At 55.7% G+C, this 24,261-nt stretch overlaps 2 protein-coding genes across 3 annotated transcripts in view; both read right to left on the bottom strand.

Annotated features, from left to right (window-relative positions):
- The window catches only part of ACOT7 (acyl-CoA thioesterase 7), an 81,858-nt gene extending 60,548 nt beyond the window's left edge, over positions 1–21,310 (bottom strand). The window contains exon 1 of one of the 2 annotated variants that reach the window (XM_037062079.1): positions 19,882–21,310. In XM_037062079.1, the coding sequence (XP_036917974.1) occupies positions 19,882–19,985 (104 nt within the window). In that variant the 5' untranslated portion in view covers positions 19,986–21,310. Of the gene's footprint in view, positions 1–8,353; positions 8,780–19,881 lie in introns of those variants that run through there. The other variant, XM_037062078.1, reaches the window with a different exon arrangement.
- A 229-nt stretch (positions 21,311–21,539) lies between these two features.
- On the bottom strand, positions 21,540–23,351 carry HES2 (hes family bHLH transcription factor 2). The gene is made up of 4 exons (XM_037062080.1): positions 23,194–23,351; positions 23,025–23,120; positions 22,723–22,822; positions 21,540–22,637 (listed from the first exon to the last, which is right to left on the bottom strand). The coding sequence occupies exons 1-4, from the start codon at positions 23,236–23,238 to the stop codon at positions 22,381–22,383; spliced, it is 498 nt and encodes a 165-aa protein (XP_036917975.1). The 5' UTR covers positions 23,239–23,351; the 3' UTR covers positions 21,540–22,380.
- Between the last annotated feature and the right edge of the window lie 910 nt (positions 23,352–24,261).

Genomic DNA, 24,261 nt, shown 5'->3' with positions numbered 1-24,261 from the left:
TGGCTAGAATCAAAAAGACAAAAACGCCCTGGCTGGAGTGGCTCCGTGGATTGAGTGCCGGCCTGCAAACCAAAGGGTCGCTGGTTCGATTCCCAGTCTGGGCAAGCTAAAGACAACCACACACTGATATTTCTCTCCCTCTCTTTCTCCTTCCCTTCCCCTGTCTAAAAATAAAAAACACAGAAAAAGCTTTTTTAAAAAGACAACAATAACAAGTGCTGGTGAGCATGCAGAGAAACTGGAAGGCCCTCATGCTGCGGAGGTGGGGGAGGGGAAGAGTGCATGTGTCCTGACTGGGAATTGAACCAGTGACCCTCTGGTTCTCAGGCCAGCACCCAGTCTACTGAGCCACACCAGCCAGGGCATAATTTTTTTAAAAATTTTAAGCCCTGGCTGGTGTAGCTCAGTGGATTGAGTGTGGGCCTGCGAACCAAAGGATTGTGGTTCGATTCCCAGTCGGCACGTGCCTGGGTTTCAGGCCAGTTCCCAGCAGGGAAGCACAAGAAGCAACTATACATTGATCTTTCTCTCCCTCTCTCCTTCCCTTCCCTTCTAAAGATAAATAAACAAAATCTAAAAAATAATAATAATAGTTATCTTTTAAAATTTTTTTTTAATTCTCGAAAAAGGAAAGAAAAGAAACTGGAAAAATGTCATTCTCAAGAACATGAGATCTTACTCCTCGACATATAGATGATCAGTTTGACTCAGACAAACACAAAAATTCTCTACAGTTTGGATGTTTCTCAATCTTGACCCTGAATTACCACACCACCCAGCAATTTCATTCCTGAGTAAACTGTTTATACTTTTTTTCTTCTCACACCAACCAAGGCTCCAAGCCTCCGCCGCCAGCTGGGTGTCCCGTAATTCACTGTGGTTTTGACCTGGAGGGGCCCAAAGTTAGTACAGACCCCACAAGACTGCCCCCACCATGGATGCTGGTCAGGGATCCCAGAGCGCCTGCACTTCCGCCGATGCAGGTGTAATCCTGGGGTTCCCCATCAACCCCAGCCACAACCCCTCCTCGGGCAGGACGATTCTCTGGAGCCATCACCGTGGTGGGCACAGAAGCGTCCCTGTCCCACTGAGGCAGGAGACAGCACTGGAAGGGCCCCCAGGCTGCACTGCTGTTGCTGACCAGAGTCCAGTGCCCTGGTTGCCAGGAAACGCCTTTTAACACAGAGGCAGGATGGATAGTGGACCCAGACAGGCGGCAGGAGGGAGACGCCCAGTGACTTGGCAGCCCCGGGCCTGGTCGGATGCCAGTGCCGGGGCCCCAGCAGCACAAAATCACCAGGCTAACGCGGGAGGGGTCAGCCCTCGAAGTCCCACGTCTCTCGTCCACACACTCTGGGAAGAAAAGCCTCAGAAACTGGGCTTTCATCCTGAGGCCCGCAAGGCTGGAAAGGGCCCAGAGCCTAGGAAGAGGCCCATTGACACCTCTGGGTCTTCACGGGGGGCCCCCCTCCTGCAGCCCCCACAGCTGGCACCACCTTTATCCATCAATCCACACGTAACTTCTCCACCCTCACCCTTTGGGCTACATCAGTGCCCAGAACACAGGACTCGGGACACACCTGCCACCCAGGCCTTTGGCTGCCCTCCCTTTCACCACCCTTACCCTACTTTGCCCTGAACCTTTGCCTTTCACCTCGCACCTCCCCCCACATTCTGTCCTGTCCCCACCACCTGGACAAAGTCCATGAGAATGTATCTCCAATAAACCTGCTTGCACACGAACAGATTTGCTGATCTGTAATTCTTTACGACAGGGGCAAAAAGACCCAGGTCTCTCCGAAAACACTACCTTGAAGAGATGGGGGGTCTAAACTTGCTTCCAGCAGCTGGAACAGAAGCCCACCATATCTGAGGTGACCTAGTGCAGCTCCCGGGTCCAAACCAGTTCCAGGCAGGAGCCTGCCTACCCGAAAGCCCAGGGAGGTAGAGAGCCGGGGCCAGCAGCCTTATCCTGGTGGGGCCAGGCTGTTCCCAGTTCCCAGTTCCCAGCACAAGGCTCACATCCCCACTCCAGTCCCCTCCGGGGCCTCCCTACCTGGGGCATCCCTACCCGAACGTGGCAAGTCTCCTCCTCCCTGCCCCTCCCCCACCCCCCACCCCCCGCCAACCGCGTCCTCCCCAGCAAGCCAGCTCAGTGATTTCAGGAGGAATTCTTCATTCAGACTCTGTCTGAAGTCACAGCTATGACTGCTCATAAACAAATGAGACAAGAAGCAAACAGAGCCAAGAATCAAGGCCAAGGCCAATCGGTGGGTGTGGAAGAAATGGGCAGGGCTGTAAACAACATCCACCAAGGCTTCCTAAGCAAGATCAAGGCAGCCTCCCCTCCATCAGGTCTTCTGTGTTATGCAAGCGCACACCTGAGGCTTTACCTGCCATCCACCCACGGAGGTCTTATAAACACAAGAACAGCCACAGGCCCAGGTACAGGGCCAGGCTGCCTCCTCCACCTGGGCTTCTTTGTTTGGAGATCATGGTTGATTTCAAACACCGAACCTTGCATTTGTTTCTTCTCTTCCCACGATTTACATCCCCACTCTTAGGTTCAAAGCAGAATCCAGGGCCCAGCGCAGGCTCCCACTCTCAGCTGCCCCTCCCACCCCCAGAACCCCACCGAGTGGCCCCAGGTGAGCTGTATAATTTCCAGATCCAGATAAGCCTCCAGGCTTCCTGATGCTGACCACTGAGGGGCACCTCGGCCATCACAAGAAGCACAAGGGTGGACCCAGCCACAGCTCTGGTGTTTGACAGGCCGAGACGACAGGAAGCATCAGGCCTCTGGCGTTTAGGAGACTGCACCTGGGCTGGAAGAACTTCCCACAGCAGGTGTCAGGAGGGCTGGGAGGCAGCCTGGAGCACCGGGCTTCCAGACAGCAGGGCTGCAGGCGGGGCGGGGCGCGACCCACAGCTCCTACTTCAGACAGCGGCTCTCATGCTCCAGCAGGAGCTGGGCCAGCCGCCGGGTGGGGGTCCTGGAGCTGATTTTCTTTTTATTCTTTTTTTTCTTCTTTTTCTTCTTTAATTGTGGAAAACACTGAAGGTTCACAAGGGTAGGAGAAAAAGGAAATGAGTCCCCAAGCCCCACCAAGGAGCTCCAAACCATCAACTCTGGTTCCTCTCTGCCCCCGCCTGCTCCCCCACTCCACGTGCGTTTGAAGGAAACCTCAGACATCACAGCTTGGCATCCACAAATATCTCAGTTTTTCCTCTAAAACACAGGTGCCAAACACAAGGCCCGAGGGGCGAATCCTGCCTGAACCTCGTTTCTACCCAGTAGCAGCTGACTTAACTGTTGAGGAGTAGTTACATTTATACGGTCCTAAAAGTAGATTCGGGACTTGAAGGCAACCATGAGGCTGATGTGGCCTGCCCCTACTCCCCTGTGAAAATGAGTTTGACACCCCTGCTCTAAAAGATAAGGACTCCCTTTAAAAACAGGACCACAAAATAATCACACCACCTGAAAAATGATGCAAATCCCGTAATATCATTAACTTCTGAGGGACTATTCAAGTTCCCCCAAATACCCTAGTAAATGCTTTAAAATCTGCATTTTGGGGGAGGGGGTATAAGGGGACTAAATGGTAATGAAAAAATACAATAAAGATTTAAAATATAAGGATTAAAAATAAATATAAAGATTAAAAAAGTTTTGTTGACTTTCTACTTAAGTATAACATGCATGCAGAAAATCTGTTATTTGTAACAAGTTTCCTCAGTTATTCAGCCGTAAGTATCCAAGGGGCAAGGGTAGAGTGACCACGGAGGGTGACCATATAATTTATCCAGCTCCCCAGCACATCTCTGGGAGTTAAAGAAACAGCCAAGTGGACAAGGAACATACAGTGTGGTCACCCTGGCTTAACCCCACCAGGAGAGGCTCCGCCCTCAGGAGAAAGCAACCTGTGGACAATTGAAACCTGGGAGCTGGTCAGCTGCAAGGCCAAACCAAGGGTGATACCAGGGTGCTTGGCGCTCTGACAGGGCAACCAGACAGGGGACAAACGCAGCCTCCCAACCACAAGCTCTCTGGGCTGCAAAGATGGGTCCTCACCGGGGGCCCCCACATCCCAGTAGGAAGGGAAGCAGCACTGTGCATCAGTTGATGGAACATTCCAGAATGCTAGCTATGAATGTGGTTTCTGTAAACCAGGCTCTGTGTTGTAATAATTCCACTTAAACCCAAAGACAGAGCCCCAAGGGGGGAAAATTCCCACCCCATAATGCACTAAAATTAGGTCCATGGCACTAACATTCACTGGCCCATCCACTAGATGCCACGCACTTTTCTAGGCACTCACAGGACTGTGGCCCTCACCTCGAGATGCGTCCTAGCAGGTCTGCCTCTAAAAGCACTGGCAAGTGGCCCTGACTGGTGTGGCTCAGTGGATTGAGCGCCGGCCTGTGAACCAGGGAGTCGCAGGTTCAATTCCCAGTCAGGGCACATGCCTGGGTTGTGGGCCAGGTCCCCAGTTGGGGGTGCACGAGAGGCAACCACTCATTGATGTTTCTCCTTCCTTTCCCCTCTCTCTAAAAATATATAAAAATTACATTTAAAATTAAATTAAATACATTAAATTAAATTTAAAAAATAAAAAAAATTGAGCATATCGTTCATTACAGAAATTTTTTTTAAAAAGCACTGGCAAGTGAAAGATAACTTGCAGACCATGCACATCTACCTGCAAATAAAGGATTCGGTGTTGCCTGCCCTGGGCCGTGTCCAGACCCAGGCCTGCCTCCATCAGCTCAGGTGTCTGAGAGCTGACCAGGGTCCCCAGGCAGCTCCAGACTCTTAGGAAACCTACCAGGAATTCCGGTTTTTAAATTCTTCTACATACTGCACTGTCCCATGAGGGAGGGGCCGGACACAGGAGGCCGGCTACGTTTACATTCAGATAAATTTAAATGAATGCAGCTAAGAATTCAGTTTCTCCACGTCTGGCCACATTTCGAGCTCTCGCTCGCCGTGCAGCCAATGGCTGCCCTACTGGGCAGTGAAGACAAGGAGCTCACTGTGCGAAGTTCCAGTGCAGCCACTGCCCCGCCCACACCCTCCCACCACCTGCGAATGGACACACCCTCAGCTTCCTCGGGACTCGCACTCAGGGGGCTCCGAGTAGGGTCCACACTCACACCGTGACTAAGCTGCACAGCAGAGTGTGAGTGTACGCACGGGTGAGAGCAGGAGGCCTGGGCACCAGGGAACCCGGCGGGAACAGCCCTCCTCAGCCAAGCCTTCACCCTCTGGGAGCCTCATGTCCCACCCTCCCCTGCCATGAAGGGACAGAGCGGGGACAGAGGCCTCTGCAGGTCCTTCAGGGCCTGACGTTCTGAGCTCCACAGGATAAATGTAATTCACTAACTAGATGTTAATATTACTCCAAAGACACCAAAGGACAAATGCTCTTCTGAGACTTCAAACGCTGTCCCAAAACCTGCACCTGCAGGGCTGGACCCAGAGGAGGGAACAGTGCCACACAGTGGCCCGGCTGGCTCAAGTCCAGGTTCTCGGAGACAAAGGGCTCCCTCTGTGACCATATGTGTATGTGTATTAATTCTGGGGCTCTGCCACAGGCCCTGCCCTCACAGCGACACTGAGCAGGGCACTACGATTATCTCCAATTCACAGATGAGAAACCGGAGGCCCAGCAAGGTTAAGGAACATGCCTGAAGCTACACAGCTACAAGAGGCAGAGCTGGGGTTCCAACCCAGGCTACTGGCCTCCTGGGCCTGTGTCCCACTTCTGAGACAAAGAGAGCTTCCATTTATTTACAGTGTGCCGGGCACAAATGTACTTTCTTTTCTTTAACACTTAGAACAACCCACAAGAAAATGGGGGCACAGGGGGATGAGACAGGCAAGGGCCAGAGGGAGAATTCACACGCAGGCCCGGGACTGCGAGGCTGACTCTGACTCCGGCTCGCCAGCCCCTACCCCTGCAGCGCCTCCTTCCCCCCACAAAGCACGCGACCACTCTTAATTGTCTAGGATGGTGGGGGTTTGGGCATCCTCTCCCTGCTGACCTGTGAAACCTCATTGGGCAAGAACCAAATGTTCTAGGTCCCTGCCCCTTTCTCAAGGGGCTGTGCTCCTTGGAGGTGTCCAGTGAAACTTGTTAAATTCATGCGCTTGGCTGTCCTAGGCCAGGAGGCTCCTCTTTCAACACAGGGTGTCGGCTCAGGTGTCCTTAAAGGGCTCCCCGCCCTGATGTGTCCACTCTCCCCACGTCTGGGGTCACTAGGCCAAGTCCTTCTGACCACGGCCCTCCCCACTCTGGCAGTTGTGCTGGGCCCCTGAAGCTCCTCAGCCAGGTATGCTGCCAAACACCCACAGCCTGGCGGCCACTCGGCAACAATTTGCAATCATGAATACCCAAAAAGCAGCTGGAAAGCATGGCGGGTGTGTAGGTGTGTGTGGACACACAAAAGTATCTGTGTGTAAAGCTACCCAAAAATCTATAACCAGCTAGAAGCTGGAGGGGATCTTATAATTTCTGTTTAAATTAAACTTACTGAGGAGGTAACATCAGTTACTAACATTATCTAAAATTTCAAGTGTTTTTTTTCTTTTTGCTTGATATTTATTATTGTTTAAATTAAACGTATTGGGGTAACACTGGTTAATAACACTATAAGTTATAGGTAAAAAGCTGGTTTTAAGAAAGACGGTACATACAGACCTGCTATTTATTTTACTGATGAGGTGAATAAAAGCCCAGCCTTCCATGAGTGGACTGAAATCAGTACCCTCCTTTGCGGCGGAGCGCAGTGTTAAGAATGTGGGGCTGGAGACAGAAGACCCAGGAGGAGCCGTCCTGCCGCCTGGGGCCAGATGACCTACAGAGGCACTGGGTTTCCTCCTTGCACGGCAGAGGGGCGGCATCCCTGCCTCCTTCCCCACCCCGGAAGGTGGACAAACCAGGTGAGGGGAGAGAGGCACACGAGCCCTTGGCAAAGGATGAACCTCAAGGTCATCCAGCCAATAGGAGGCAAAACCTGATTCCAGGCCTGTCTCTCTCCAAATATCAGTTACTCCTGTTCTTTTTGCCCCAGGAACTTGGAGTGGGTGGGGTCAAGACAGCCACACAGACCATACCAAGGCAAATGGAGCAAGGCTTCCCCCAAAGATTTCTTCTCCCTAGAAAAGTTAAAACTGACCATGAAGTCAGCAAAGAACTGGACTAGGCCAGAAAAGGGGGTGCGCGGTCAGGCTGCCTCACTGATCCAGCATTTACTCTTCCAGGGTGCTGTCAAATCCTCCAGAAACTAATTTGGCTTGAACCCTAGGCCAGGGTAATACCCAAAGTCCAAACCCTCAGAACCCATTTCAAAACAGCAACCCAAAGCCGCTCGCGCTCTTGGAGGTGCCTGAAGCAGGACAGGCCCTGCCCCAAGCCACACTGCCTACGCGCGGCCATCCCAGACTTGTGCCCTTATTCAGCCCACTATCAAATTCCAGCGTGCCCGCTCCCGATTCTGCCCAAGGAAATGAAGAGTAAGTAACCTTGAGGCTGCCCTCCGTCCTCCCGCGGGCGAAAAGACGGCTCCTGATCTCGCACCTCCTCTGGGGGCCTCCCTCTACCCGGTTCCCCTGGAAGATGGCAGGGGTGGTACGCTGAGAACAACCGTGTGCCCCCTTTGTGTAAGTGCTTCCAGGCTCAGTGGACCATTCCCTCTTCTTAACAGTGAACTGTTAGCCGGGAGGGGCATTTCCTGTTCTTCCTGTTAGTTCTGGCTCCCCTCAAAACCAGAGCCAGGGCCCTAAGTGGAACTGGACAGCTGCAGCCCCCGCCCACTGGGGCACCCATCGAAGGGCTCGCGGAGCTCCGGGCGCCGACCAGCGAGCTGCTTACTTGCGCCCCACTTCTCGGGAGATCCGCTTGGCTTTGCACCACCGCCCAGAGAACAAGCCTGCACTAGGGGGTTCAGTGGGACTTGAACTGGGGCTCCAGCACCGGCGGGGGGGGGGCTGGGCGGGGCGCGGGGGCTTCACCCCGACCCCCGCCCGGCAAAGGCGTCGCGCCGATAATCGCGCAAGGGGCCTGCGTGACCGCGGCGCCGCCCCCGGGATGCGCCAGGGGCCCGCGGGGAGGCGCGCTGGGAGGCCGCGGGCTCTGCGGCACCGGAGTCGCACCGGCCGCGGGGGGTCGGGGGGGTGAACGGGGTCCGGCCTCGCGGGGTCGAGGAGGTGGGCGGGGTCCGGCGGCCGGCGGCGGGCCAGAGGTGAGGGACCCCGGACCCGAGCGGGAAAAGCGCGGAGGATGCTCCGGACAGGCCCGGGCGGTGCCTCAGCATCTCGGCCGCTCGCCGCGCCGTGCACCCCTCTTACCGGCAGATCTGGATGGCGGAAGGGGTATCCGCGGCGGGGTCCGACATGCTGGCAGCGGCGGCGGCGGCGGCGGCAGTGGCGCTGGCGGCGGGAGGCTGAAAGAGAGGGCAGGTGTCTAGCAGGCCCGGCGCGGAATGAATGAGTCCGGGCGGCTCCATGGAGGGGGAGGGAGAAGGCGGGGCCATGGCGTCTTGGAGGCGGGGCTTACTCACAGGCGGCGAATCGGACGCGTTTTCCTGCGCAAACCCCACCCTGCGCGCCCCGCCCCCAAGGCCTCTCGGGCGACCTGTTCTGCCTGCCCGGCATCGTTTCCAGAAGGTTCCGCGACAGTTGGGCTGTGCCGGCGGGGTGGGGTAGCGTGGGTCAGCCAGGCCGCCACGCGGCGCGGTCTCGCGGAGCGCAAACCGAGCGCGCGAGTCCGGACGCCGAGGCCCTGTGGCCGTTGTGCGGCAGAAAGGCCTGCGGGAGTGCGGGTCGCGGTCTCGCCGTCTAAAACCCACCCTGAGAGGAAGTTGCAGGCGGTTTCCTGTAAACGAGCTTGCAGGGCCGAGCTGCTGTATGGGTTCTGCAGGGAGGCACGAGGTTGCACAAAAGGGAAAGCCAGGCTCAATCAGGCCCCGCTAGTGCCTCTGCAGCAGCAGCCGCCGCGCAGAGCCGCGGAGTTGGGCTGGGGAGAGGCAAGGACGGAGGTCAGGCCATGCGGCCCGCTGCCAACACGGCAGAGGGAGCCAGAGACCCAGAGACCGTAGCAGCTTGGCCTGGATATTATTGCATCCTGGATTCTGTAATGAGAAAAATGGTGCTGCAGAATTAATCACTGTATATGAGTGTCAGTTGTTTACGAGGGTGCCCTCAATTCAAGGAGGACCGAAGCCGGGGGCCCGATCCTTTAGCGAAACCATAATGAGTTATTTTTACTGAAGTGCTAATGGATTTCCATGACCTGTGTCCTTATAGTCTGTCACCTTCCCATTTCAGCTTTTTCTACTTTCTCAAACTACTGGGCTTTCTCTACCCCTCTCTTTCAGCAAAACTTCTCAAACAGAGAAGAGCTGTTCACCCACACACCCGCTCTCCTCTTCCTCCCTCTCAGTCCCTGGGGAACCCATTCCCTTCTGGGTTTTGTCTCTGCTGTTCAATTGTCAAGGTCACTGACTCCTTCCAAGTTGCTAAGTCCAGCACTGCACGTCCAAAGCCACGTTTCTTGACCTCTCACCATCATTCCTCTCTTGGAACGTCTGTCCTTTGCCTTCCAAGCTACCACACACTTATTTTTCTGGCCACTCTGCCCCTCCTCCCCTGCTGGTGCCTCCGGGGACTTGAGAGAAGCAGCAGTGCTCGGGCTTGGGGTCTCACCCTGTCCCACGTTTTTTAAGTCCCATCCATTCCGTAACTGCCCCATACCCGCTCAGTAACCTTTCCCCTAAACTCCACACTGCTGTGCCCCTGCCTGGGCCACTCCACACTCCTGGCCCCTGCCAGGTCACTCGGCTGTGTGTAGGCATTGCTCGCTCACCAGATCCTCTTACTCCCCAGAACTTGTTCCTCGCACAGTCTTCCCTCCCCGCTTGGTAAGTCACACTCCCTTCCTTAGGGGCCACCGAGCCCCAGGTAGCTCTGGCTGGCCCGGTGGCCATCCTTGATATCTCTCTTCCTCTCACACCCTCTTCCATCTCGTCAGCAGCTTTGCATACAACATAGCCCAGGATGAGGCTGCTTCTCCCTGTGGGGTCAGGAATCGGCCCACATCCGCTGTCATCTGCCGCTGTCCCCCTCGGTCCCTGAGCTCCAGACCCTCTGACCTCCCTGATAGTCCTTAAATATGTGTGACCGCTCTTCCCCAGGGACCCACGGGTCTCACCCACTCAGTTCTTTAAGATTAACAGTTCCCCAACACTCCCCAGTCCTCACTGGTGCATTTTTCTCCTTAGCAATTAGCACCATTTAACATTTACTCATCTGTTCACTGTATCCCCAGCTGGAACGGGTATTGCACGTGGATGTGATTTTCTTACCTTTTTGTTCATTGCCATTTCCCAAGGTTCTAGAATAGTGCTCAGCACATAACTGGCGCTCAGTAAATGTTTTACAAATGATTGAATAGGTAAGGTTTACCAGCAGCAATGCATTTAACAACAGATACTTAATGTGCACACTGTCTTTAGACTTAGAAATATTACCCAGAAATTGCTGCTTTAAAAACTTAAATCTGCCCTGGCTGGTGTATCTCAGTGGATTGAACATGGGCCTTCGAACCAAAGGATCATGGTTCGATTCCCAGTCGGGGCACATGCCTGGGTGGCAGGCCAGTTCCCGGCAGGAAATATACACAAGAGGCAACCATACATTGATATTTCTCTCCCTCTCTCCTTCCCTTCCCCTCTAAAGACAAATAAATAAAATCTTTTTAAAAAAACCTTAAATATATCATTTCAATAAGTTCTAATGTTTTGGGGAAGATACTGAAGAAACCGTTGACCTGGGCACCCTTTGGGGGAAGGACCAGGAGCTGAGGCGTCTGCTCTGCATTCATTTGCTTTTGTGCCGTCCCCTCTAAGCACCCACCTGTTCTCTCTCCATGTCAATATGGAGCCTCAAATACGAAGCTATAGGGGCTCCGTACATCGTTACCACCTCTTTGGGAAATCGCTGAAAACAGCCACACCCTTCACCCAGCGGTTCCACTTCTAGGGTTACAGCCTATATACTGTGTCAGAGGGGTTCATAGCAACACCGTACGGACCCCAGCTGGAGATGAGAACGCAGATGCCATCAGCAGTAGCCTGGGTCAGTCCTTTGTAGTGGACTCACTCATCAGTGCAGGGCCCCAAAGCCAGATAATGTGAGTTCAGTTACAGCAAGGAAGAATCACAATGTCAAGGAAAAGAAGACCAGGAGACGTGGTGCAGAGCCGCACACAGAAAGATCCAGTACTCCGTCCGTGCTGTCGTCAAAACGATGAGAGAGGGGGAAGGCTGCTGAAGACATGGGAGAAAGGGAAGCCTCGTAGGCCGTCAGTAGGGATGTAAACGCAGGCAGCCGCTACAGAAAACGGTATGGAGGTTCCTCAAAAAATTTACCAGTAGAACCATTGTGTGCCTCATCAGCCCCACCTCTGCAGGAAACAAAACCATTATCTCAAAGAGGTATCTGCACTCTCACGCTCATGCAGCATGATCTGCATGGCCAAGGCATGGCAGTTGGAGCGTTCTTCCAATGCAATAAAGTTGCAGGTTCAATCCCTGGTCACGGCACATACTAGACTCAACCAACAGATGCATGAATAAGTGAAACAACACATCCATGTTTCCCTTTCTCTCTGTCTCAAAAGTGAATAAAAATTTAAAAAATAGCAAAGGTGTGTCAACAACCCAACTGTCTGTCAGCAGATAAACGAAGATGTGAGGTATGCACTCAGCCCTCTGTCTCCGTGGGTCCCACGTCTGTGGCTGTGGAAGACTGACTGAGGCACCTGAGCGTCCACGGGTTTGGGTCTCCTGAAAGCAGTCCGCTGTGGATACAGAGGGGCAACTGCATGTATCCGTTCATATAATGGAAGGCAGTTCAACTTGAAAAAGGAAGACAGTCCTGTCATCTGTGGCACCATGGTGAACCTGGGGGCGCCGTGCTAAATGGAATAAGCCAGACAAAGACGGACACAGGCTTGCGTGGCCTCAGCTTGGCCCTTCAGCCCTGGGCGCCCTCGTTCTCTGGGGGGGGGGGGGGTACGACGATAGCATCTGTCCCATTGGGTTTGTGTCACTAGGACTAGGGGGTGGGAAAAACAGGGGCAGGTTGCTGAAAGGTGCACACCTTCAGCTCCAAGATGAGGTCTGAGGACCTAACGAAGAACAACGGAAACTGCAGCTGACGGCACTCCACTTCGCGAGTGAAACGTGCCCTTCCCCAGCCCCTTACCCCCGCCCTTCTCTCTCCTAAGCGCCCAGGGCCCCCGCCTCTGTACCTTGTCTCCCGAGCCCACGCAGCCCAGGGGCCTCACTTCCACCACCTCTGTAACTTTCTGAATAACCTTTCTCTTATAATCTGAAAAAAAAAAGAGAAAAATTTGCTAAGAATGACTAATTCTATTTGTGAGGAAAACATAAGGAGGTGGGAAAGCTGTCGAGAGAAACAAGGAAATGATTGTAACAAAAAGCTGAGGTCTCTCTCAGAGAAGGGAGAGGCCTGGGCTCAGGGCGGCCCGGGAGGAAGGAGGAGGGAGGGTGGCTTCCGCCCGGCGGGCGGTGGGCGGTGCTGTGCGGATGGATAATGGTTTTTCGGGCTGCAGATACGCGTGCAGTGCATTTCCTGTTAAAAGTCACAACTTGAAAAGTGGGCGTAAGGATTTTCCTTTTCTTTGTATTTTGAAGGAAGTGTGAGCCTCGTGGCTCCGGGCACAGATGATGTGGTTAAATGCCTGTGCTCCTATTTTACTGTCTGTCCTACCAGTTTCACCACCTTGGGCAGGTCCAGAGCCTCCTGGGGACCAAGTTGCTTCATCAGTGACGTCATCACAGGGTGGTGAGACCCGGCAGGGAGGGAGGAGAAACTGACAGCGTTCCAAAAGGATCAGATACTAAACGCCATTAGACATAGGAAGTATCGTTTTGAAACAGGTTTGAAACAGGTACGCTAGACCGAGCAGAGGTTAGGAAATTCATTATAAGCCTTTGTAATATCTAACTTAGCTATCCATCTTACTGTCTTAAACTTGAGTTAAGTTTGCACAGAAAGCTCAGAGCTACGAAAGAGAAGAGGCCTAACGAACACAGGGCGTGACCCCTCCAACTGCCCAGCACTTACTGGAGCCCCGCCCTGACCTGCACCTGGGCCGGGGCGGAGCAGAGGCAGGTAGCAAGCTGCCGTTGGACCCCAGGGAAGGGCTCCCGGGAAGTACGTTCAGGGCACCAAGTGTCTCCGCTGGTCACTTCCTTCAGGTGCAGGGCCTCTGAGCAAACAGAGGAGGGGTCTTCCAGTAAGTCTGTGTCCAAAAAGTCACACTGAAGTCACCCCTTGGGGCGGCTCCTCAGGCGGCCAGAGTCAGGAGACCTGAGATCTACTCGGAGAGGAGCTAGGACAGAGGGCGCCCCCCCTTGCCCAGGCTGTGTGCCGCACTGACCCTTACTCATCTGTGCTCTGGTTCTACCACCTGCGAAGATGAGCAGACGACAGGATTCGCCCTGTTGGGTTTTGGAGGCGGTAAGCAAGTGGATGTCTTCAAGCACCCAGACCAGGGCCTGGCTCAGAGAAGGGGCCCCATTGAAGCAAGGCTTTGGGAACTAGCTCTAGAGGAAGCCAAGCTGCCCAGGGCGCGGGGCTGCAGGGATGGTTGACCCAGAACATTCATGGCATCTTGGGCCAGGGCCCAGGAAGAATGCCCCAAGTAGTTGGAGCTGGGATTGGAATTATAGGACACAGCCAGGACCGGCCCACCCTGCCCCTGGGCACGGCGGGGGTGGGTGGGGGGGGTGCGACAATGCAGCCAGGGGAGGACCTGGCCCCTCTGCTCATACAGACCCGTTCTCTTCGTGTTAACACGATTTAGCTGTTTCACTCAAGATTTGCGTCTTACTCATCAGAAGTGCTGGACACTACCTGAATTGAGGGGACAAGACCCAGTACCTTGCCGTCAGGAACTCAGGGCAAGTCAGAAGTGTAGCCAAAGGGATCACTAGCATTTCAAGGAGGCTGCTTAACGACAGACCCTGTGACCTCATTTGTACCCTGCCTGCTCCAAGCACCTTTAAAGTCGAGCCTGGGGCTCTGAACCCATAATGAACCACTCCAAGGAAACCCAAAACTAGTCAACTGCCCATTTGAAGACAGGACCCACAATCCAAGAAGGCAAGCCAAGAATAAAGGGGGCGTCGTTTGGAGAAGAAAAACACACTTGGGTTTAGGACAGATTTAGATTCTTCTCCCCAAAGCAGCACTTAGAAGTCATCTCTTTGACTTCCAGCAGGTCAAGCTACTGCGTCTGGAGTTACAGCCACGCCCAGGTGCCTGGGCATTAACGGGTCAGTCAAATCTTCAGGATGGCCTGGCCTGGGAGGTTTCCCCTCCCCTTCCAGGGCACCTGGCTCTGAGTCAGGCTGTGTGGCTTGACCTAGTGGCTGCATCACTTCCTGCAGGTGCTTTCCACTTCGCTCGCCAGGCTCCCACCCCCTCTTTGGTTCCCAGGCTCCCACCCCCCTTTGGTTCCCACCTGCCCCGCCTCACCCACCCCCCTTGCCCCATGTTGCTAAAAATCAGAATGAACTTCCCCTTGCTCAAATTTATACTGGGAACCCCGTGATGACAACAAAAGCCATGCAGAGTCAGATCATTCTTCTTTTCTCACATACGATAATAAAAACCTGGGGTATAGTTCTGTTTCTCAAGGGCCCTGGACAAAAATGATGTTGGTTTCATGCACCAAGTAATTGCCACGTGAAGAGCCCAAGGGCCTCTATTTGCTAGAGATGCGTGAGGTGAGCTCCAGGCAGACGCTGGAGCTGGGACTGCGCCTGGCAGGAGCCCTGGCATCGCAGCGGCCGCTGGGAGAACGGGCTGCCTCCCAGCCAAGCTCCCGCCTGGCCGCAGATCCGGTGAGACCGCCAGTGGCCATCGAAGGGCTTGGGCCTCTCAGGAAACAGACCTGCTTTTCTTCTGCATCCGTCCAGCCACACAGGTGGACCTGGACCTGATACCAGTGACGAATGTCCTGAAGAGGGGTCATACCTGATCATGGGGAGGGATCTGGAGCCAGAATACGCTGTGAAGCCCCCTCCCACGCATTTCCTGGCTGTGTGGCCTTAGGAAAGTTCCTTGGCTGCTCTGTGCTGTCCCACTTTTCTCCTGCATTCTGAGAGTGTTGACCAAGTCTCCTGCAGCCTGCCTGGCGGCCTTTCTACTTCTTTTATCGATTGCTCTGATCGGGGTGCCGAAATCCCAGCGGTGGATGGCGGACTCGACTCTTTCTTTCAGCTCCCCATTGTTGCTTTGTATATTTTGAAGTCCAATTACTAAGCACCTACGCAATTAGGATTTTCCCATCTTCTTGAGGAAGTGATTCTTCTGTCATGAAATGTCCGACTTTATTGTTGGTACCATTTCGTGCTGGAAAGCTATTTTTCTGCTATTAATGCAGCTATGCCAGGTTTTTTTGGATTAGTGTTAATACTGTATTTTTTTATTAATCAGAGTTCTCTAGAGAAGCAGACCTGGTAGGATATAGGTCCATGGAGGCCCAGAGAGAGAGAGAGAGAGAGACATGATGAGATTACGAGGAATGGGCTGCCATGCTGGTCAGGGGGCTGAGCCAGCCCGTGACCCCCGTGGGCCTGGAAGCTGGAAGGTCCAGGAAGGCTGGCGGTGCGGTTCCACCCAAGCCCAAAGCCTGAGAACCAGGGGGGCCCAGTGCCGAGGTCCGGCCGCAGCTTATCTAAGGGTCCCTCAGGTGAGAGTAGGCATCGGCGCTGGGTAACAGGCAACTACACAGCTCAAAGGCAGGTGAAGCACTGTTCCGTTTATTGTAAGTACAAGCAGGTTTTTATATTTTCATTTCTGGTAGTGATTAATGTTACAGGTGCATAGCAGGATCAGTTAAGCAGAAAAAATCAATACAAAGGTAACCAGGAAAAGTACGAAGGTTCCCATAGTGTCAATTATGTTAAACAAAAATTATTTTCACCAGGAGAACTATTAATCAGACAATTTGAAATAGTTCTATGTACACAGTTTAAATGTCTTACTGTTTATTAAAGTTCTCAGAAATTGTCATGGGCAACAGGTACGCTAGACCGAGCAGAGGTTAGGAAATTCATTATAAGCCTTTGTAATATCTAACTTAGCTATCTATATTGCTGTCTAAAATGTTTTTTGTATACTGAGGACTCTAACTCCTTGGTAGTTCTTTCTAAGTGCTTAGTTTGTAATAGCTAATCAGCTTCTTCTGTTTTTATGTCTGTCTAATTCTAATTGATATATATTCCTATTGGAGGTAAAGAAGGGGCTGTTACTCTAACAACTCTTTGACAATCAGGGGCTATTTGCTAAAGGGGTTTTTGCTATTCTATGAGGCAGTTCTGTGGGAATACATATTTTTCCCTGAACTGTTCTTTATTGGGTGGCTTTCACAGGAACAAATAAGTAAAGTACGATGCCTTAATTCAGCCAGGGTGATATTACTTAGGACTTGAGCCAACTGTTGTTTTTTCTCTGAGAGTGGTCATTAATTCTAGGAGATTCCAAATTATCAGCAGTGCAAAGGTTAGAATACTAAGAAACAGTAAGAATAAAAGCAACACCATATATCCACTAATGCCACGTCCGTCCTGCTGGAAAACGCTTCTGTGAAGCCGTCATCTCCAAGTCGTGACTGTGTCAGCCGACCTGGTTAGCATTGGACGCGGCAGCCCAGGGCGAACGAAGCCCGAGCCCACACTGGGGCGGGCCATCTGCTTTGCGGGGCCTACTGACTCCAACCGGGGACCCGCCCTCACAGGTGCGCAGAAGGAATGTTTGATCCGGGCACCCGGTGTGGCCTGTCAAGTTGACACAGGACATTAGCCACCACTATCTTCTCCCGTGTTTACACTTGAACCTTTCGGTCTCGATATTTAAAGGATGGCTCTTCGCCTACTGACCTGGCGGTGGCTAAACGTGTCAAATCCGGACGGAGGAAAGTTTCAAGAAAGCGATGAAGGGGCTTCATTTTCCAAATCGTGGGGTCATCTCTAGCCATGTTTGGCTTCTCTCCTCCTTCTTCCGTATCTCATCGGTTTGGTCTCCAAGGCGGGACTGTAGTCCTTCTGACTCCTGGTCTCACACTTTTTTCTCCATCATCACCTTCGTCACTCCTGTTAGACCCTCATGGTCTCACCGCACAGTGTACAGAGCTCCTCCGGCCAAACGCAAACGTCGCGACCCCCGGAAACCAGGAAGGGGGCTGGGCGGAGCGGGGACGCACCCGCCGGAGGGGACGAAGGAAGCGGGCTTGGGGTAGAGCCGTGGGAGCAGGGCCGTGAACTTTTAGGCCGTCTGACAATTTCTGCCTCTTACTCAGAGGATTTAGACCTTTTATACCTAGTGAAACGATCAGTCTGCTGGAGTTTAAAAGATTTTACTCATTTACTTTTAGAGAGGGGGGAAGCAAGGGAGAAAGAGAGAACAAGAAACATCATTCGGTTGCCTCTCACGCCCGCCCCAACCGGGGACCAGGCCCACAACCCAGGCACGTGCCCTGCCCAGGATTCAAACTTTCGCTTGAGGTGTGACGCCCAGCCCACTGACCCCGCCACCCAAAGCGGATCAAGGGAGTTTTGATTACAGGGCTCCATCCCCATTAGAGGAGCCTGAGGCTCTCTGCACATGGCCTAAACACCATGCCGTCATACTAGTGAGGCTGGGAGAAGAAGGACTGGAGGACTCAGAGAGAAAACAAAGGTCAATCAAAGAGACAGGAGCGCTGTCCTGAGTGTCTGTTGTCGCCATTTTTCAAAATCCTCACCCAAGGAGACTTTTTAAAATTCATTTTAAAGACAGAGAGACACTGATGTGAGAGATAAACATCAATGGGTTGCCTCCCACACACACCCAGGCCGGAAATCGAACCTGAAACCGAGGTGCGTGCTCTGACCAGGAACCGAACCCAGGACTTCGAGGTGTGTAGGATGACACTCCAACCAGCTGATGCCAGGGCTAGCATCACAATTCTTATTTTTAGATTTTATTTATTTTTAGAGAGAGGGGAAAGGAGGGGGAAAGAGAGGGAGAGTTAACATCTCCTCTCTCCCACGCGCCCCCCTACTGGGGACCTGGCCAACAACCCAGGCATGTGCCCTGACTGGGGATTGAACCAGCTACTTTTCGGTTCACAGGCTGGCGCTCAGTCCACTGAGCCACTCCAATCAGGGTACCACCCCAGCCGTTTTTAAGTGCCCAGTTCGGGCGCATTAACGCACTCCCATCACTGCACAGTCGTCACCACCGCTCACCCCCTAACCCTCCTTATCTTCCAAAGCTGGATCCCTGTCCCCACTGAACACTGACCCCGCCCCTCCCGCCCCAGCACCGCCCCCCCCCCCGCACCCACACATGGAGGCTTTGCTGGAATACATTCACCTGGACTCAGGTGTGTGGAATGAGGCCACTGACACAGACGCAGAGGGTCAGAGAGATGCACTGGGGACGTGCATTTCACAAGCTTCCCACACAGGGGGAGGGGGAAGCTGCCACAAAGGACAGTAGTGTGTAAACCTATGTCTGCTCCTACACAGGTCGTGAGACAGGATGGAAGGAATGGAAGGCATTTATCTGTTGTTATTGGTGCAGGTTCAGGGTCCCCCCCGGGGCAGCTGGACTCGCCAAGAGGCTGATGGAGCTTCAGCTTGCGGCTGCTCACAGAGCGAGAACGGAGGGTAGCAGAATGTCCGGGGGCAAAGGGGCGCCGGGTTGTCACCAGGAAGCAGTTCTGTGTACATGGGTCTGGCAAACCGCTTAAAGAGAACCCAGAAGGATGGCACACCAGTCTGCAAGCACCCCTGGTGCGATGGGACTGACACTTCTGTTCTGAATAAGTATCCACCTTCATACTAAGTCCATGTCCATAATTTTATATTAGTTTTCTTACACAGGGCCTCAAAATGTCGTCCCCACAAAATCTCAACCTGTCTCTGATTTCTGGGGCCTAGAATCATTCCTTTTTTGTCCCGGGCTCCCTTGGGTTTAATTCTTTAAGTTTTCTTTTCATTTTATTTTATTTTATTTTTTAGAGAGAGGGGAAGGGAGGGAGAAAGAGAGGGAGAGAATCACCAGTCTGTTCCCCCTCATACGCACTCCGACTAGGAACCGAACCCACAACCCAGGCATGTGCCCGGACCAGCAATCAAACCGGAAACCTTTTGCTTCTCAGGACACGCCCCCCCACCAACTGAGCCCCATCCGTCAAGGCTCCCTCAGGTTGAACAAACCAAATACCAACACAGGTGGCTCTGGGCCCCGACGCCCACAGCAGACCCAGCACCCCCAGGCACATCCGCGGCTGCCAGGCCAGGGAACGCCTACCTTTTCCACTAGCCCGATCCTGTGAACGGCCACCCGACGCTGCTCTCTGCTGCCCCCTAGTGGGTCTCGGGGTGGCAGGACAACACCCGTACGCACAGGGCGTTTCCTCTTTCTCACGCTCCTGAAACCTTCCAAAGCTTTATTATAGCTGTTTTAAGCGCCTGGAGCTTTGCCAAGGCCTCTCAAAACCCAAAGCGAAACGAGTTGCTCCCTGGGAACCCTCCGTAGCTGGTCGCTTTCTCCCCCACATCGCGTGCCTGGGCCGCTCTCTGCAGATGAACAGGGACATTCGCACCCCAGAGATAGGGCCGCACCTTCAGGGGCCTAGACAAGAAGTAGAGCCAAGAAAATAACACCACTGGGTGGGTTAGTTCTTCTCCGGACCGGCTAGAGCAACCCGGTGTGCTTTTTAAAAGGAAATCTGGCCTTGATGGTTGGAGTAGACGGTTCCCACACAGGATGGGGAAGGCCCCCAATCCCACCACTGGCTCCAGAGCGATCGCCCACAGCAGGATGCGGAGGGCTCTGCAGAGCCCCCGGGCGTCCCAGGACCTGGCCCAGAGCACCACGTCAGCCTCATTAACATGATGAAACTGTCCCAAAGGAGGCAGCCTCTCTCGCCCACACAGAAAAAGCCCAACGCGTCCTGAGCTCACCTTGGGTTTGCTCAGAAAAAGCCAGGGGAGCGGCTGGAGGAGGGAGTGTCAGCAGGTGCCCTGTGGGAAGAGGATGTTGGCAGTCCTGTTTCACAAGCCCAGCCCCAGTGCCAGCCCAGGCCTCTGGGCAGCTCTTGCACAGCCCTGCTGGGAAGCTGGCTTCTCACCCGGGGCCCAGGACCTGGCCCCTCTGGGCCTACCTCAGCTTCCCGCCAGAGCAGGCTGGCCGCCCGCTCAGGTGCCCAGGAGGGCCCAACCCTGTGAGTCACCGGCCTCCCTGCCGGCCTCCTCCCTGACGCTTGTGCTGTAGCTTGGCTGAGCTTATGTCACTGAGAGCACTGAGTGGGGAGCCCAGAAAGGGCTCAGCAGCGAGAATTGGCGGATATGGCCCTCAGAGGCCAGGGGCCTCTGGGTGGTCCATTCTTAACACAGTTTAAAACTGTACCAGAAGTGCCAGGAGGGACAAGGAGCCAGCACAGCGCATGCCGGATGTGCACTCCTGGACCCCAGGAGGAAACTCCACGCCCGCATGGGGATGTGGGCTTCTGGGTTACCTGGCCCTCCTCCTCCCCTGCTCCTGGTGGGGAACCGCCAAGAGGAAGCAGAACCCCTGCCCTGTGCTCCGCATCCTCCCTAACTCTTGTCCACTGGGGAGCACAGGCCTGATGGGGCAAGTATTCACAGGGACAGTAGGGCCCCAGGGTGGGAGCTGAGGCTGTCTGGCGTTCAGCACATCATGGTCAGCTCATGTCACCCGTTCATTAGTCCACCATGTTTATTGAGCACCTACTGTGCACCCAGTGCCCTGGGGACAGAGGTGCACTCAGCCCCAGCCCTGCCTTCTGGGAGCCCACAATCCAGCCAGCTGGGCCCAGAGAGGGTGGTGGGAAGGACACCTTGCTGGGGGTCACCCTGTTATCTCAGCAGTGACTTCTGCAATGACACCCACAGCTTCCCACGTCGCGCCATCCAAATCAGCGCCGAGATCATCGCGGGTTTAGTGACAACCCCCCACCGACTCTGTCTTCATGCCCCTAGAGCCCCAGGCCCTCGGACAGGCTGGTGGCGTAGGCCCTTTGGGGAGGACGCCTGCCGTCTTGAGGATGCTCCATGAATCCTCTCAGAATGGTGGGAACACGACCGACAGTGGGGCTCCTGCCTTGTCTTGGGCACCCCCACCCCAGGGATCGTGGACCCCTCCCTGGGTCTTCACAGGTCCTCTGGCTTCCAAGGGAAGAAAGAAAAGTCTTAAGAACATAGCCCTGGCTAGTGTAGCTCAGTGGATTGAGCTCGGGCCTGTAAACCAGACAATCTCGGTTCGATTCCCAGTCAGGGTACATTCCTGGGTTGCAGGCCAGTTCCCAGCAGGGGCCAGTTCCCAACAGGAGATGCACAAGAAGCAACCATACATTGATGTTTCTCTTTCTCTCTCCTTCCCTTCCCCTCTAAAGATAAATAAATACAATATTTTTAAAAAAAAGAACAAGTAGCTTCCAGCAGCCCGCCCTGGAGAGCAGCAGGGAACCGTCCACATGAGCAAACGAGGAGACCTGTTTCCTGGTCCTTAGCCTGCTGCGGTCACCCGTTGGCTTTCTGCTGCCCCATGACCCAGGCCTGCTCACCTCGCCTGGGCACTGTCTCTGTACTGGGCGCCCTCATGCTCATCCCACGCCTTCCGCACACCTGGCACACACACCAGGTTCATTCAATTAATGCTTGGGGGAGTACATCCTCCCCACGCCCACCTAGAGAGGCCACCACCAATGCCAGCCCCGCAGCCCAGTCCCTCTGACTGGAGGCTTTGGACAGGAGTGCCCAGGAGTGGAGCGGATGGCTCCCTCGGGCCATTGCTTCTGTCTGCCTAGAGCTTCCCAAGCAGAGTGGGCGAGGGGGCCCAAGAACGTCTGGAAGGGCAGTGACCACTCACAGCAGATGCTTGCCCTGGCTCAGGAAAGCTCCTGGCCCAGCCCTCTGTTCTGGCACCAGTGCTGAGACAGGGACCTTGGCTGCCAGGGCCGCAGACACCGGCCCAGGCCTAGCACCTCTTACACCACTGGGGCCGGGGTCTTCAACCTCCCCTGCAGCCACCTGCCCCTTCTCCTCCAGCCCACACGCCCCCAAAAGTGGGGGTGAGGCAGGGCCTCTCCCTTTATTTCCTCTAGCTGAGTTTCCCTGGCCTTCAGTCTGCCACACGGAGCACAAACACCCGGCTCCCGCCTGGCTGTGGGTGTCTGGCTGTCATCCCTCCGCGGGAAACAGCAGTTGTCACCAAGAGTTTCCTCAGGCCCCAGGGGCAGTCAGCAGGATCGTGGGCGGGCCCGGGGGCTACCAGGGCCGCCAGAGGCTGGGGTAGCAGGGAGGGGCAGGCGGCGAGGGCGCGGGGGCGGGCTGCGGGGAAGGCGAGGATGGTCTGCAGGAGGCCGTAGTGTTCTGGCCGTCGCGGGTAGCGCCGGCCGCCCTCCGCCGCAGGTGCTCCAGCAGGCGAGCGCTCAGGGCAGGCTCCAGGACTCGGGAGGCGGGCAGCACGCGGGTCAGGAGCGCCAGGCAGGCGCGGTAGCCGTCGAGGTAGCTGTCGGAGGGCGCTGTGGGCAGAGAGGCGCATGAGGCTCGGAGAGAGGCCCAGGGTGAGGCCGGGGTGAGGCGCAGGGCCGGGGCGGGGTCACTCACTGGGCGCTGCCTCCGGGCAGAAGGACGCCGGCAGCTCCCGCAGGAAGCGCACGGTCATTTCCAGGATGTCCGCCTTCTCCAGCTTGGAGTGGCTGGAGCTCTACGACAGGCCACCGGGGACAGTGACAGAGAAACGGACAGTCAAGACGGATCTCCGGCAGGCTGCCTGAGTACAGAGCCCTGGCCAGGCGCTGGGCGCCGCGCGGAGCCTCCTCGCCCGTTTCCGGGGCTCTCCCGCCCTCCCGCCCTCCTCGCTCCGCACCCCGGGACCCCCGCCGCGGCGCCCCAGGACCCCCGCTCACCTCCCTGCCCAGCAGCGGCAGGATGATGCCCTTGAGCTGCCTGAGGCTCTCGTTGACGCGCGCGCGCCGGCGTTTCTCCAACAGAGGCTTCAGGCTCTGCGGGCGGGCGCAGAGGCGCGGTTACGCGGGTCATAGGCCTCGACCCCGGACCCCGGGCCCCGGCTCCTACCTTACGCGGCTCCGCCGCCTCCCCCGCTCTCCGAGGTAACCCCATGCTTGACGGCCAAGCGGCGCCAATACGGTCCCGCGCGTGGGTGACCTGCGCCCGCCCCGAAGCGGAGCGGAGACCCAGACCCGGCGGGAGATCTGCTCCGGGAGCTGCCGGAGCCCGCGCCGGTTGAGAGCGCCTCGCCCGCCGCCCGGCTTTAAGAAGGCGGCGACTCCGGGCCTGCCCCACCCGCCCCGCCCCGCGGAGTCGGTCGCCTCCGGGTCCCACCACCCGCTCTCGTTCCCGCCCGAGGGGGAGGGAGAAGAAGACGGGAGTGGGGTGGATCTCGCTCCAGCCCCTCGCGTCCCACCTGCGGCGGGGTCGTGGGCTCGGGGCGCCCCACCGCCAGCGACGGCGGGCAGGAGGGGCACCGGCAAGACCCTGCCTGGCCTCGCGGGGGCTTCCCTCCCTCCGCGTCCCGCACCGCCGCCTCCCTGCGTTCCGTCTAAGCCCCACCTCCGAGCGCGCCCTAGCTTCGGGCAGGCGACCCTGTGGAGGCTGGACCCGAGGCCCGGGACTTGGGCGCCCCCACGCAGGTTTCTCCCACCAGGAGGGGCTGGCCCCACCATTCGCTCTGCGGACAGAGCGTCTGAGCAGGAAGCGGGGGGACCCCGGGAAAGGTCTCGGTTCGCGCCCTGGCCCCTGGGAAGTGGCCGAGGCGGGACCGGGCTCCGCTGGCCGGACTGCCCGACGGGGCTCTCGGGAGCCCACGCGACCCCCGGTGGCGCTCCGAGTTAGGGATCATCTGGTTCCCCGCCCTCGGTTTGAACCGGGGAAACTGAGGCCCAGAGAAGCCCACGCAACCCAGGAGTCCTCGAAGCTCATTTTCATTCCAACTGGCACCAGCTCCGTTCCCACCCGCGGGACTGGCGGAGTGCACGAGGCCAGCACGGTGGGGCGGTCCTGGGTGCGGGCACCCGGCTGCGGGCTTTGGCCCCAGAGGCTACGGGCCCGCCTCCTCGTGGCGTGGTGGTCGCTGCAGCGAACTGGCTGGGCGTCCCCCGACCATCTGTTCGGGGGGTCGCCCGC

This window comes from Sturnira hondurensis, unplaced genomic scaffold (assembly GCF_014824575.4).
Source record: "Sturnira hondurensis isolate 20B ecotype Veracruz unplaced genomic scaffold, ASM1482457v3 Scaffold0013931, whole genome shotgun sequence".
NCBI lineage: Eukaryota > Metazoa > Chordata > Mammalia > Chiroptera > Phyllostomidae > Sturnira > Sturnira hondurensis.
The sequence above is the reverse complement of the archived record's forward strand: the minus strand, read 5'-3'. Positions and strand labels throughout refer to the sequence as shown.

Coding starts and splice junctions, on each gene's coding strand:
- HES2 (XM_037062080.1), bottom strand. CDS start 23,238: ATGGGGTTACCTCGGAGAGCGGGGGAGGCGGCGGAGCCGCGTAAG. Junction 23,121..23,193: donor AGGCGGCGGAGCCGCGTAAG/GTAGGAGCCGGG, acceptor GCCCGCCCGCAG/AGCCTGAAGCCTCTGTTGGA. Junction 22,823..23,024: donor TGCCGCTGCTGGGCAGGGAG/GTGAGCGGGGGT, acceptor GGCCTGTCGTAG/AGCTCCAGCCACTCCAAGCT.